Raw genomic sequence first — 13,179 nt, forward strand, 5'->3', positions numbered from 1 at the left:
TATTTAATTTCAAATGGCCAACGAAATTGTCAAACCAAAGTTTGACAAACTACAGAGGGTTGCAAGAGCTAAATTCAGACTTCCATTCCTGAAACCAACACACCGAAGAACAACAGCCTGCGAAAGAAACAGTTAATAAAAGACAGCAAAATACTTTTATCAGTCTATAAATTCAGACTCACTTTTATGGAGTTAGATCCATAACTGATATCCATTCATTTTTCTTCATCATTTGAAGAATGACTCATTCCCCAAATAGTACCGCTGATAGTTTAGTTACCTTAGTTTACCTTATCACTAGTTTGTTGTTATATTTAACAGGATCAAATCACTGTATTTTAGAGCTTAGAATTCAGATATGAGATTGACAGCTTACAATGTTGAGCGGTGCCCCAATGAGTGTATTAAAATTGTGTAGTAAAATTCCCTACATTTATTTATAATTGTTACTTTTAAGTTATTGTCCAGGGATAGAGAGTATATCCTAGTGCAAGGCAAAATAGAAAATTATTTGACCACCCTCGTGGCAGTCAGCCATGCCATGTTTTGCACTTCTGAGTTTGGTCAGTTTATTATCTGTTATTTTGGTCTGTTGCATATTGGGGTTCTTTTTTTGTCTATCGTCTAGTGTTCAGTAACCGGTGTCGTGTCTGTTACCCCAGTGATCCCTCTGCTTGTCAGTCTCTCTGTTTTCCTCTGCTGTCTCTCTGCCTGCCTGTGCCTCGTTAACCTTGATCCCTGTCACCTGTGTTGCTCCCGCCCTGCTCGTTAGTCCCTATATATATACCTGGTGTTTCAGTCTAATCTTTGTTGGGTCATTACAGTGTTTTTGTCGTGTGAAGAAGTGCTGTCTGGATATCTGCCTGAAACCGTGTCAACCTGTATTTTGTGTTTTCCCTTGCCCTTGTGGATTTGTCTTTGGACTCAGCCGCTGCCTGTAAGTGCGCTCACTTTTTGTTAATAAATCTTTTAACTACACATTTCAGCTGTGTGTCCTGCATTTGGGTCCTCCAACCTGCCTCTCCACACAAACTGTGACATTGTGTTTATCTACATTCACAAAGTGACCAAAAAGTTATGAAGAAGGCACTTGCTTCAGAATCAGAAGGCATATTAATATGTGCAGGAGATGTTATTGTGATAATAAATGTTAAATGGCATACCTCTAATAATAAGAGGAATGTAATTCCTCAAACTAAATCACTGAAAAGATGTCTGGATGAAATTGGCTTATTGGATTTAAAAAGAAACTACATCCATCAGACAAATATACCTTTTACTCTACTTCCCATGTGGTGTATTATATAAGTAAATAATAATAAAATAATATAAAATATATTAGAATAAGAATCAGACTTGAAATAAGGATAAAATGAAAGAAATAAATGAAATCAAATCTTGGAAATTTGTACTTTAGTGTCACCACAACTTTCACCTTGTATTAATCTCAGCACAGAAGACAAAAATGGTGTCTGACCTCAGAGTCTCCAGTCTGCAGTGTGGACTCTCCAGAAAACCACACAGCAGCTTCACTCCTGAATCCTGCAGTTCATTGTTACTCAGGTCCAGCCCTCTCAGATGGGAGGGGTTGGACTTCAGAGCTGAGGCCACAACTTCACAGTAAGTCTCTGAGAGTCCACAGCCAGAAAGTCTGTAAGGAAACGTAAACTTTATATTTACGTCATGCATTTGATGAGAAAACAGCTTGACATATGTAGTATGTGGTGGAATCAGCTGACATGACAAGAAAAACCTGAAATAATTGTCATCACGCTCTTTCATACCAGTAAATTTTAGTTTTGCTTGAATCTTGCAGATGAAGGAGAGATGATATAGTTGCATTTAGGCTTCTATAATGTCCCCAACCTGTCAGTGTGATCTGATCACGTGTCTATCTCCAAAAAGTTAGCATGAGGCCCAACTACACTTACAACTATAGTTGGGAAAGATGATCTCTCTTTTCTACCAGCTGATGTCTGGTTCACACCCACAAAAATGAAACAAACCATTATACATTTGTTTATCACTGCGTGAGAAAACTGACGTGTGGCTTGACAGTGTGAAATATTGTGAGTCTCGCAAGACAGCTTTTAACCTGATGAGAAATCTTGTCACGTTTTCATCCTACAAGATCTCTTAGTATGAAACATCGGCATACCACTATCCCTTTTATTATAACTGATATTTTTCTGTTTAATTGTGTATTTTATGGATATAGAGACCCATGGTTTATTGTTTGGATAGATGGTATATTGTGGATCTATCTGTCTATAGTAATAAACAACAAGGATCATTCAAATAATCAATCATAACATAGCACATACAGCATCAATGGGGTAAACACCTGGGGAAAGAAGTGAGTTAACAAAATTGTTTAATGAATACAAAAGAATTGTAAGGAGTTAGATAAGGACAGCTAGTCATCAATCATGACACCCAAGTTCCTCACCACCCTGGTTGGAGTGATGGTTGAGGAGTAAACTTGTAGTTTGATGTTATGGTGGATAGAGGTTTAATTGAAGGTGGCAAGCCATCTTCTCTGCAGATATTTCCAAGCGACAGTCTAGATCTGCACCGAGACAGTGGGGTTGTCTGGCGGGAAGGATAGGTAAAGTTGAGAACTGTCTGCGTGTTAAGAGAAGCCATGCCAAATGATCGGCCCCAGTGAGGTGGTGTAAATTGAGAAGAGAAGGGGGCCCTAACACTGGGCCTTGGGCATCCCTGTGTAGAGGCAGCGAGGGGAGGACAATTGACCTTGAAAGAGGTAGGATTGGGGAGGATTAGAGGAGTGCTTTATCCGAGATGCCAATTGCCTAAAGTGGGGAAAGCAGGATCCTGTGATTGACTGTGTCAAAGGCAGCTGAAATGTCAAGCAGGATCAGAACAGAGGACTGTGTTGCAGCTTTAGGTGACCTTAAGGCTTCCGTCACAGACAACAAAGCCATTTCAGTAGAGTCTTAAAAGCCAGACTGATATGGATCTAGGAGGTCATTGCATTCCGACTCCCCATTCGAAAGCTTTGGATAGAAATGATAGAAGGGAAACTGGCCAATTGTTCCAAACTTGAATAGGGTTGAAGGAGGGTTTTTTGAGTAGGGGTATAAATAGGGATGGGGATCGTTAACTTTTATTGATACCCTTATTGAGACTGCTTAACGATACGATTCTTTGTTGATACCACTATGGATACTTTAATATTATTTAGTCATGGTTATTTGGTAAAACCAGACCCAACGGGCATGAGGTAGGCCTGCATGGTATGAGGAAAATATTCAATGTGCGAGAACGTTATGTATTGAGATATCACTTGCGATAAATAAACATACTGTATATTGAAGCTTACATATTAACTGCCTGGTTGCTTTTTAATTTAATATTTTAAAACATTAAGGTTTACAACAGCAAAGTAACTCAATAACTTTATCTGACATCACAAGTAGTGAGTTACGTTTAGAAAGAATACCATCAGTCTGTATCAGTCCCTCCTCCTCTGCACTGCATATTCTGGAGCTCTGCTGGTGTGAGTGAATATCAGCATGTACATGTGTTCAGGGCGGGACTCTCATCCTACATGTACAGTTTGGTGCAGACTGCAGAGCATGCAGACTGAAGTCATAATAACTTCCTGTTTCATGGCGAATCATAGACGCCACAGACACGCCCATTGACAAAAACTCACAAATAGCACAACTTATTCAATGCCTTTAGAAGGCACAGCAGAAATTTGAAGTCGATCCAACTAAATCCCTCGGAGGAGTTCGTTAAAGTACGAAGTGTGTAAATCATCCAAAAATATCCGTAAAATTCAAAATGGCCGACTTCCTGTTGAGTTCAGGGTATGGGTTCTTGAGGCTTTTTTGTGCATCTTGAAATGATACATGTCCCCTGAACATTTCGTGCATGTAGGTTGAACGTGGACGAGGGGCTAATTTTTTTCCAATTTTCTAGGTGGCGCTAGCGAGTTATTTTGCAACGCCTATGCGTAAAACCCATAAAAAAAGACCACTTCTGACATGTGTGCAAAGTTTGGTGAGTTTTCGAGTATGGTTAGGCCCCCAAAATTGAGCTTACTTTGCAGGAAAAAAAAAAATTCTTTACAGTTTCAATAGGGACCTCACACGGTTCGCGCTCGGGCCCTAATAAAAACGAGAACGGAAACAATCGAGTTCCCAGCCCACTTCGGGCTTGGACCCCTAATAAAACACAATCAAATGGAAAAATCTCAATCTAATCTGTTACAAAATACAACTGACAAATGTTTTAATAAACAAGTACAACACTATTTTGAGAATAATAATAATGTTGTAGTGTTTATATTTGAAGAACAAAACAACTAATCTACACTTATTATGTTAATCATATCTGGACTTACCGAGCCTGCTTGCAGTTCCTCACAGCTGGAATCAGTCTCCGTCGTCCCTCCTCTGATGTGTTGTACTTCTTCAGGTCCAACTCATCCAGAACCTCCTCTGACATCTGCAGCATGTAGGCCAGAGCTGAGCAGTGGATCTCAGAGAGTTTCTTCTCTGATCTGTTCTCTGACTTCAGGAACTCTTGGATCTCCTGATGTACTGAGTGGTCGTTCATCTCCGTCAGACAGTGGAAGATGTTGATGCTTCTGTCAGGAGAGATCTTGTGATTCATCTCCTTCAAGTTGTTGATGGCTCTCTGGATGATTTCTGGACTGTTGTCTGTCCGACCCAGCAGGCCTCCTAAGAGTCTCTGGTTGGACTCCAGAGAGAGGCCATGAAGGAAGCGAACAAACAGGTCCAGGTGGCCATTTTTACTTTCAAGGGATTTCTGCATGGCTCTGCTCAGGAAGACATGGGATGAGTGACTCTTCTTGTCTTTCAGGTCTTTTCCAAGGAAGTCCTCCAGTCCCTCTGAGTTCCTGCTGGTGTAACAGTGGAACATGTAGACTGCAGCCAGAAACTCCTGAACGCTCAGATGAACAAAGCAGTAGACTGTTTTCTGGAAGATCACACTCTCTCTTTTGAAGATCTCTGTACAAACTCCTGAGTACACCGAGGCCTCTGTGACATCAAGACCACACTGCTCCAGGTCTTCTTGGTAGAACATGATGTTTCCTTTCTCCAGCTGTTCAAACGCCAGCCTCCCCAGCTTCAGAAGAACCTTCCTGTCAGCCTCCGTCAGCTCCTGTGGACTCGTCTCATGTCCCTCATCGTACTTCTGCTTCTTCCTCTTTATCTGAACCAGCAGGAAGTGTGAGTACAGGTCAGTCAGGGTCTTGGGCAGCTCTCCTCTCTGCTCTGTAGTCAAATGTGCTCCAGAACTGTAGCAGTGATCCAGCAGAAGACTGGGATTAGACACATGATGTGGAGGCTCCTGGAGGTCTTGATGTGTGAGATGATTCTGCTGGACAGCTCTTCATCACTGACTCTCCTCCTGAAGTACTCCTCCTTCTGGGCGTCAGTGAAGCCTCGTACTTCCGTTACCCTGCCGACACACGAAGGAGGGATCTGATTGGCCGCCGCAGGTCGGGAAGTTATCCAGACGAGAGCCGAGGGAAGCAGATCCCCCTCGATGAGGTTTGTCAGCAGCAGGTTGACTGATGACTTCTGTGTGACATCAGACACAACCTCACTGTTGTGGAAATCCAATGAAAGTCTGCTTTCATCCAGGCCGTCAAAGATGAACAACAGTTTCCAGACGGCGAGCTTCTCTGCTGGGACCTTCTGTAATGTTGGATGGAAAACATGGAGCAGCGTGAGGAGACTGTGCTGCTCATCTTTGATCAAGTTCAGCTCCCTGAACGAGAGCAGAACCAGCAGACCGACATCTTGGTTTTCCGAGCCCTCTGCCCAGTCCAGAGTGAACTTCTGCACTGAGAAGGTTTTTCCAACGCCAGCGACGCCGTTGGTCAGAACCACTCTGATGGCTCTCTGTTGGCCAGGTAAGGCTTTAAAGATGTCCTGGCACCTGATTGGAGTGTCATGGAGGGTCTTCTTCTTGGAAGCTGTCTCAAGCTGCCTCACCTCATGCTGGGTATTAACCTCTTCACTCTGTCCCTCTGTGATGTAGAGCTCAGTGTAGATCCTGTTGAGGAGGGTTCCACTTCCTGTTTCATCACTTCCTTCAGTCACACGTTCACATCTCCTCCTCAGAATGATCTTAAGTTCATCTAAAACCTCCTGCAGACCAAAGTCAACTGTAAGACAAATAATAAAAGGTCTAATTATAAAAGTATTAGTTTTCAGCACCCAAATAAAACTAAAAAAGAAGAAATTAAGATGGAGAGTTTAGATTTTTGCACATGCAGCAGAACAACACTATGTGACCGTTGCAACACAAAAATAATTTTTTCAGACATAAGTCCATCAGCAGACAGATGTCCAGTCTTACTTGCAGTTCTTGTTCTGGATCTTTTTCCACACTGGGGACAGCAGGAGTCTCCTGATGAAGCAGACTGGTCCCAGTATGAGGTGATGCACCGTCTGCAGAACCAGTGTCCACAGCTGGTAGAGACTGGATCCTTCAGGACGTCCTGACACAAAGCACAGCAGGACGGCTGCTCCTCCACAGAAACAGAACTCCTCTTCCTCTCTCTGTGAAGACATTTCTGTAGAATTAAAATGATTTGTTGCATTTTGTTGAAAAATATATAGATTTGGCCGGCACTGAGCAAGCTGATTATGTCCTTCATTGTTTTACAGTGACTCTGGGCAGCATAGATTGAGTTAGTTAGCTTTGAACTGAGGATAGAAGTGGTTTAAACTTATAGCATGTAACAGCGGTGTCACAGGTTCAAGTTCACACATAGCCTTGTTTGTATGTCATTGTTTCCTGAAACTCTCTACTGTCAACTATCTATGGAGCCCCCAAAAGGTAAGGGCAAGAATACTTTGAAGAGCTACTTTTACTTTTCTTCTTCTATTCCTTCTCAGTCATAGCTCTGTCTATCTCTGCTCTGCTATGGCAGCTTGCTGAATTTCTCTTTGAAACAGGAATTGGTGTCAATCCACTTTGACTGTGTTTGAAGCAGCTGAGCGAAGATAGACACAGCTATGGTTAGGAAGGGGTGGAAGGAGAAAAGTACTGCGATGGAACGTAAAAGTAGTCATGATTGTGATCCAAGCAGGTCACGAAAAAGCAACATTTGCTATTTCCAGAAGAAAAGAGTAGACCCAGATGACTTAAGAGATTAAAGTGATGGCAGGATTTGAACTCTAAGCCAAGCCTTTTTGTAGTAATTGCAGAAACACAAAATTAATTTTTACAGTGTCAATGAGTGTCATCTGTGCCTGAGTAATGAGCGAAATTTGCAACCTACCAAAAATCTCTAAAAGTTGCTGAAGTAATGGACAGTATGAGGAACATAATTTTTTGTGTTAAAACATTAGTGTTAAAAAATTCTCATTACTTTCCAATAGAAACCTTAAATACAAGCATGAATCTGAAAATTAGTATTCTACAGCACCTTTAAAACAGTCAAAATATTAGAGATGAAATTGGAAAAAAAATAATCACATCATCCTGGTTTTGGTTATATTGTCAAATATATTGGTGCTAATCCAACACTGAGCAAAAACGATGTTGTGCATACTGTACAAATTACAACAAGATATTGAATATCAATGCGGACTCACAGTTCGAGCGATCTGAAAACCCTTTGAAACACATTTTGGTAGCATTTGAAGAAAGACTTGTGGAGCTATAGAGGTTATTGATTTAGCATATTTTGAAAAATACTGAGTGACTGTCTTCTAAATTGATCATAGGTCGTCAAAGTTCTGTCACATATCAGTGGATGTTCTGAAAATTTCAGCTGTTCAGGACGTATGGGTGATTTTCTTTGGAATGAGAAATGTCTAGAAATTTACATTTGTTTAAGCAATCGTTACCATATTTTATGCGTCCACGGAGTAGGGACCCTAGATCATACAAACCAAATTTTGTACGAATCATGCAGCGAATTACGAGGTGTAAACTTTTCATATGTAGTGCCCCATGTAGAAAAAAGAAAATATAATGAGAATAAAAACAGCAGCTTTGCTGCATGGATCCCTAAATGAAGAAGTGGTCCAAATCTCCATGTGACCATTTTCTGCCCTTTTTCCATCCACTGCTAACTTTTCCATCAGTGCTGCCCGTGGATGTTTGTTCTTCACCTTTAGGAACAATATATGGTGGAGAGAATCTGAGCTCAAAGCTCCACTTACTAATGATTCAAAGCAAAGTGTTCATCAAGGTGAGCAAAGCTGAACTACAAATGCTTTTTCACCACATGTTGCACAATTATGATCTGAAGTGATTCAAGATGCATCTGGTGGATCAGAACAGCTGATCTGAGGAAGAGCCAAACAGCTCAGTGTTTAGAGGACAAATAGGAGAAAATGAAGGACACATTTGAAGCAGATTCTTTCAGATTCTGAATCCTTCTAAATCTTTACAGTGACGTCAACGTGAAGCAAAAATATATGAAGATGTTCTTGAAGTGTAAATTCTGAAATCGAGGTTCTCAGGTGTTTTGCTCCAGAAATCTAATCAGATCCATCTTAGTTTGAAACAGTATCTGCACTAATAGTTCTGCATCAGGAATATAAATCTGTTAGCAGAACATTTTGTCTTCATCCTCAATGCATCATCTTCCATCAGGTCAGTTTACAGTAAAAACAGTCTCTTACTTTGTGTCTGAGGGTCCAGGTTTGAAACTGAAGTTCAGGGGAGGGTCATTGGACCGGTCACTCTTCATAGACAGACATATGGATCCTGCAGACTCTGCTCCGTCCTCCTCTTCCTCCACACAAACACTCATCTTCTGGACTTCAGTTGGTCTGAGACATAAAACAGTGACACTGACTGTGAGCTCAGAACACAAGAATCAAGAGAAACAAGTTTGTTCAAGAGTCACAAGACTGAGAGAACAGGAAGTAACAGACACAAAGTGTTGAGTTACCTCTAACGTTTCTTTCCTCTACAGTCCACAGGGAGAAAACTGACTCAGAGACTATGACAGTGAAATAATATAAATGTTGGATTAACACTTACCCTGCCTCAGCCTTCTGCTCTCCTTCTTCTGCTCTGTTGACTGTCGACTCAAAATACACTCTAAACTGACTCAACTCTTTCACTTCAGGTTTTCTCTGTTTTCACCTGGATCACCTGCTCAGGGTTGCTCCTCCCCTCTCCATCTACAGGAAACTGTGTGTGTGTGTGTGTGTGTGTGTGTGTGTGTGTGTGTGCGTCGCTAGAGCAGTCTGGCAGCTCAGAATCTAGCCACAATATGTATTACCATTAGATAAGTATCTGATTTTCCAAAAACACTCTTTGCTACAATTAAGGTATTTCCAGGATCCTGGGTTTTATTTGTGACCTTTAAAGAATGATTATTTGCCCCTGAATGAACTCAAACATTTCCGTTTATGTAAAGCCTTGTAACATTTTAACATTATTGAAAGCAACATATGTGTGTGAAAGAGAATAACACAGTCAAACACTAGGTTTCTCCATAACTGTAAGTACAAACAGGGACAAAAGTGCAGCAGTGAGTGCAGTCTTTACTCGTTCACCTCTCTCCTTTTCTTCTCCCCTCATCAACCTCTGTCGCTAGAATTACCAAATATGATCTATAAGAGGATACAAATGGAGCAGAACCTTGAGGTTATGTCAGAATCGTGAAATCAACAAATATTAAATAAAACTCAACCAACCAAACAACAAAAAACTATCAGTAATTGGCCTCTCACAATCTCCATAACCTCCAACCGGCCAGCCACAGAGGGAGTCCTGTCCTGGGTAATTGAAGTCCCGCACTTTGGGCATTAGTAATAATAATAATCTTCATTTGTAGAGCACTTTCTAAAAAGAAGTTACAAAGTGCTTTAACAAGTGTAAAGACAATAAAACAAAAACAATACATGATAAAAGCAAGAAAACATTGACAAGACAAAAATACATGTTTAAGATAAATATAAAATAAGTAAAATAAAATGGATAAAATAAAGTCAAATAAGATCGGGAAAGGCTCTCCTATAAAAGTATGTTTTAAGAAGGGGCTTAAAAGAGTTCACTGACTCAGCCGACCTGATTTCCTCGGGTAGGCTGTTCCAGAGCCTCGGGGCCCTGACAGCAAACACTCTGTCCCCTTTAGTTTTCAGTCGAGACTCTGGAACAGACAACAGACCTCTGCCCGAGGATCTCAAGGTACGTGCTGGTGCGTATGGGACTAAAAGGTCAGAAATATAACAAGGCGAGAGGCCATGAAGAGCTTTAAAAGTGATCAATAGAATTTTAAAGTCAATTCTAAAACATACTGGGAGCCAGTGTAGTGAAGCTAAAACAGGGGTAATGTGGTCATATTTCTTTGTTCTGGTTAAAAGCCTGGCAGCTCAGTTCTGGACAGCCTGGAGTCGATCAGTAGATTTTTGGGTTAAACAAGTAAAAAGGCTGTTGCAATAATCCAGGCGTGATGAGATGAAGGCGTGTAAAATGGTCTCATTGTCCTTAAAAGTTAACATAGATTGAATTTTTGCTATATTTCTAAATTGATAAAAACACGATTGAACAAGCTTTGTGGTGTGCTGCTCGAAATTTAAATTACTATCAAACCAAACACCAAGGTTCTTTGCCACAGGCTTAATGTGATTTACTAGGGAACCAGCAGATGGCAGTATTTGATTTGCCATCTGCTGGGACCCAATGGCCAGGATTTCTGTTTTGTCTGAGTTCAGCTGGAGGAAATTATTTGACATCCATTTTTTAACTTCACAAAGGCAGATAAGTGAACTCAGCATTCCAGGGTTTGTGGATCTGACGGGCAAGTATATTTGTGTGTCATCAGCATAAATATGAAAAGAAATGCCATGTTTATGGATAATATGTCCAAGGGGAAGCAGATACAAGGAAAACAAAATGGGTCCTAAGACCGACCCCTGAGGCACACCATATTTAACTGGCCAGAATGAGGAGACATAGTTGTTTACAGACACGCAAAACTTCCTGTTTGACAGGTAGGATGAAAACCATTCTAGTACCAGAGATCCCCACCCAGTGCCTCAGTCTGTCTAACATGATGTTGTGATCAATGGTGTCAAAAGCAGCGCTAAGGTCCAGGAGTACCAGGACTGAGCACATGCCTTCATCAGCAGACATTAAAAGGTCATTGGTGACTTTAAGCAGGGCAGTCTCAGTGCTGTGGTACTTCCTGAAACCAGACTGAAACTTTTCAAATATTTTGAATTTATTTTCCAGTACAGTGAGCAGCTGTTTGGACACAATTCTTTCTAGAAACTTTGCAATAAAAGGCAGTTTTGAAATTGGTCTAAAATTTTGTGGGAGGGAGGGATCTAAACCAGGTTTCTTTAAAAGTGGGTTCACACAGGCAGTTTTAAAATAATCAGGGACACAACCATTAGATAGGGAGCTGTTAAAAACAGAAATCAAATGGGGCCCAACAGAATCCATTACTTTCATGGTGTCTTGAATGTTGCTGAGTGCTTATTTTAGGATGAAACGCATATGGTTCTGTAGAGCATCCTGCAATGGCCTGGGATTGTTGTTGACAGTGCTGTCAAACAACACTGACAGATCTCCAAAAGCCTCTGTGAAAGGGCTTCTTGCCCACTCTCTCTCCTCTTCAGAAGTGAAAGGATCAGTCCCGAAACTTCACTCCACTATACCTGTGGCCTGTACTACAAAGGGAGTTAACTTGGGCTTATCAGGCAAACTCAGGGTTGACTCTGACTGCCTACACTGGAGTTAAACAGTACTACGAAGGTGGATGAGATGTTGGTCAGTTGAGTCTGTGTTAACCTAATTGGAGTTGGTGTGCGTTCACAGAAAAGGGGTGTTTTTTCGCAACAGCGCAGGAAATCATGAATGTAAAGACATGTTAATAGTTAAATTTAATATCGTGCCAGACGACAAAACCAGGGAGGCTTGTTGGCATCGCATTGTAAATTTGTAGCCTAATTATCATCACAGTGTTCTTATTGTAGCTCAAATCTTTATTATGTATTTTATGGGCTCTTCTTTTATCTGTAATGTGATTAAGATGTACAACTGCACATATGGCCATTGTAATTGTAGGAGCCAGAGGAGAGGGGGAATAATCCGAGAGAGAATTTAATTTCCAAGATTAATCTACAAGTAAAAAAACTTGATTATTCTCTGACATTATAGTCACACAGTTATGAGAGAAACTTCACTTTGCAAGGCTGCTACATCACACACACACACGTCTGTCGTGTATTAGGCTATGCATGCAGTGGAAAGTTATATTAAACATTGCTATCGGATTTAGCAGTGAGGAAATACTCGTGAGTTTATCCCACAATCACTATCATTCACCTTAGAGACTTTGCCTTGGATTGGGCATATTCAGAAGCAAACAGAGTGATTTTCAATTTTTTTATGTAATTTAATTTCAGGAAATTTTCGATTTTTCTTCTTGTAAATTTCACACTTCACATGTGAATTCAATTATAGACTACAGATGGGCTCCATCTAAGAAACTAACCCGTTAATTAATTAAGATTCCTGTCTAAAATCACAGAGGGTGCAGGGCTCGCTGTCTGAATGTGATGCTGTTGTGTTCAGAACTTCATTGCAGCCGCAGTGAAACAAATTAGGATGAAATCTAAACATATTTTATGAAGTGGTGTGTTTTAATATCCTACTTCTCATCATTAACACTGAGTACAGATATGGTGTGTAGTCCACGTGCAGGGTATCCTCGAGTTAACCACGAACAAAACCTGCTCGGAGTAGTTTAGAGATGCAGTGTAAATTGCCATGGCAACAGATCTCGGTAACACCTATCCACCTTTAACCGGGAAGTTACACCTGACATCACAAAGTTACTCCTGAAGTTACATGGATAAGCCAGTTACCCTGCTTTGTAGTACAGGCCACAGGGCAGACGAACTACAAACTAACAGGGAGTAAAGCTAACTGAATCACACAGCGAACTGTCACAAAATGAAACATAATACAGATGACATAAGTGCCTTGCAGACAAAGCAAAGAACACAGAGACGGTAAAATAGAAACACTGATGAACTCAAAATTACTAGGAAACCTGATGAATAAACAATTGACCAAAGTAACACACACACTACAGAGAAGAGCAAACACAAGGGAAAGGAATGAACACAGAAAACAAATGCAAAACACACCCCACCAACCCAAACCCATGACAATTACATTCATACAGGCAGC

General features: G+C 40.9%; 1 protein-coding gene across 1 annotated transcript in view; it reads right to left on the minus strand.

The window, feature by feature from the left end:
• Window positions 1-9,163, minus strand: part of LOC119914011 (NACHT, LRR and PYD domains-containing protein 12-like) — a 38,865-nt gene extending 29,702 nt beyond the window's left edge. Inside the window, 6 exon segments of the mRNA XM_038732987.1 lie at window positions 1,478-1,651; window positions 4,373-5,282; window positions 5,285-6,169; window positions 6,364-6,566; window positions 8,646-8,795; window positions 9,010-9,163. Coding sequence (XP_038588915.1) covers window positions 1,478-1,651; window positions 4,373-5,282; window positions 5,285-6,169; window positions 6,364-6,566; window positions 8,646-8,776 — 2,303 coding nt within the window. The 5' untranslated portion in view covers window positions 8,777-8,795; window positions 9,010-9,163.
• Window positions 9,164-13,179: the final 4,016 nt, after the last annotated feature.

This window comes from Micropterus salmoides, unplaced genomic scaffold (assembly GCF_014851395.1).
Source record: "Micropterus salmoides isolate LMB-PRFRI ecotype aquatic unplaced genomic scaffold, ASM1485139v1 Ms_hic_scaffold_1, whole genome shotgun sequence".
In the NCBI taxonomy this organism is placed as follows: Eukaryota; Metazoa; Chordata; class Actinopteri; order Centrarchiformes; family Centrarchidae; genus Micropterus; species Micropterus salmoides.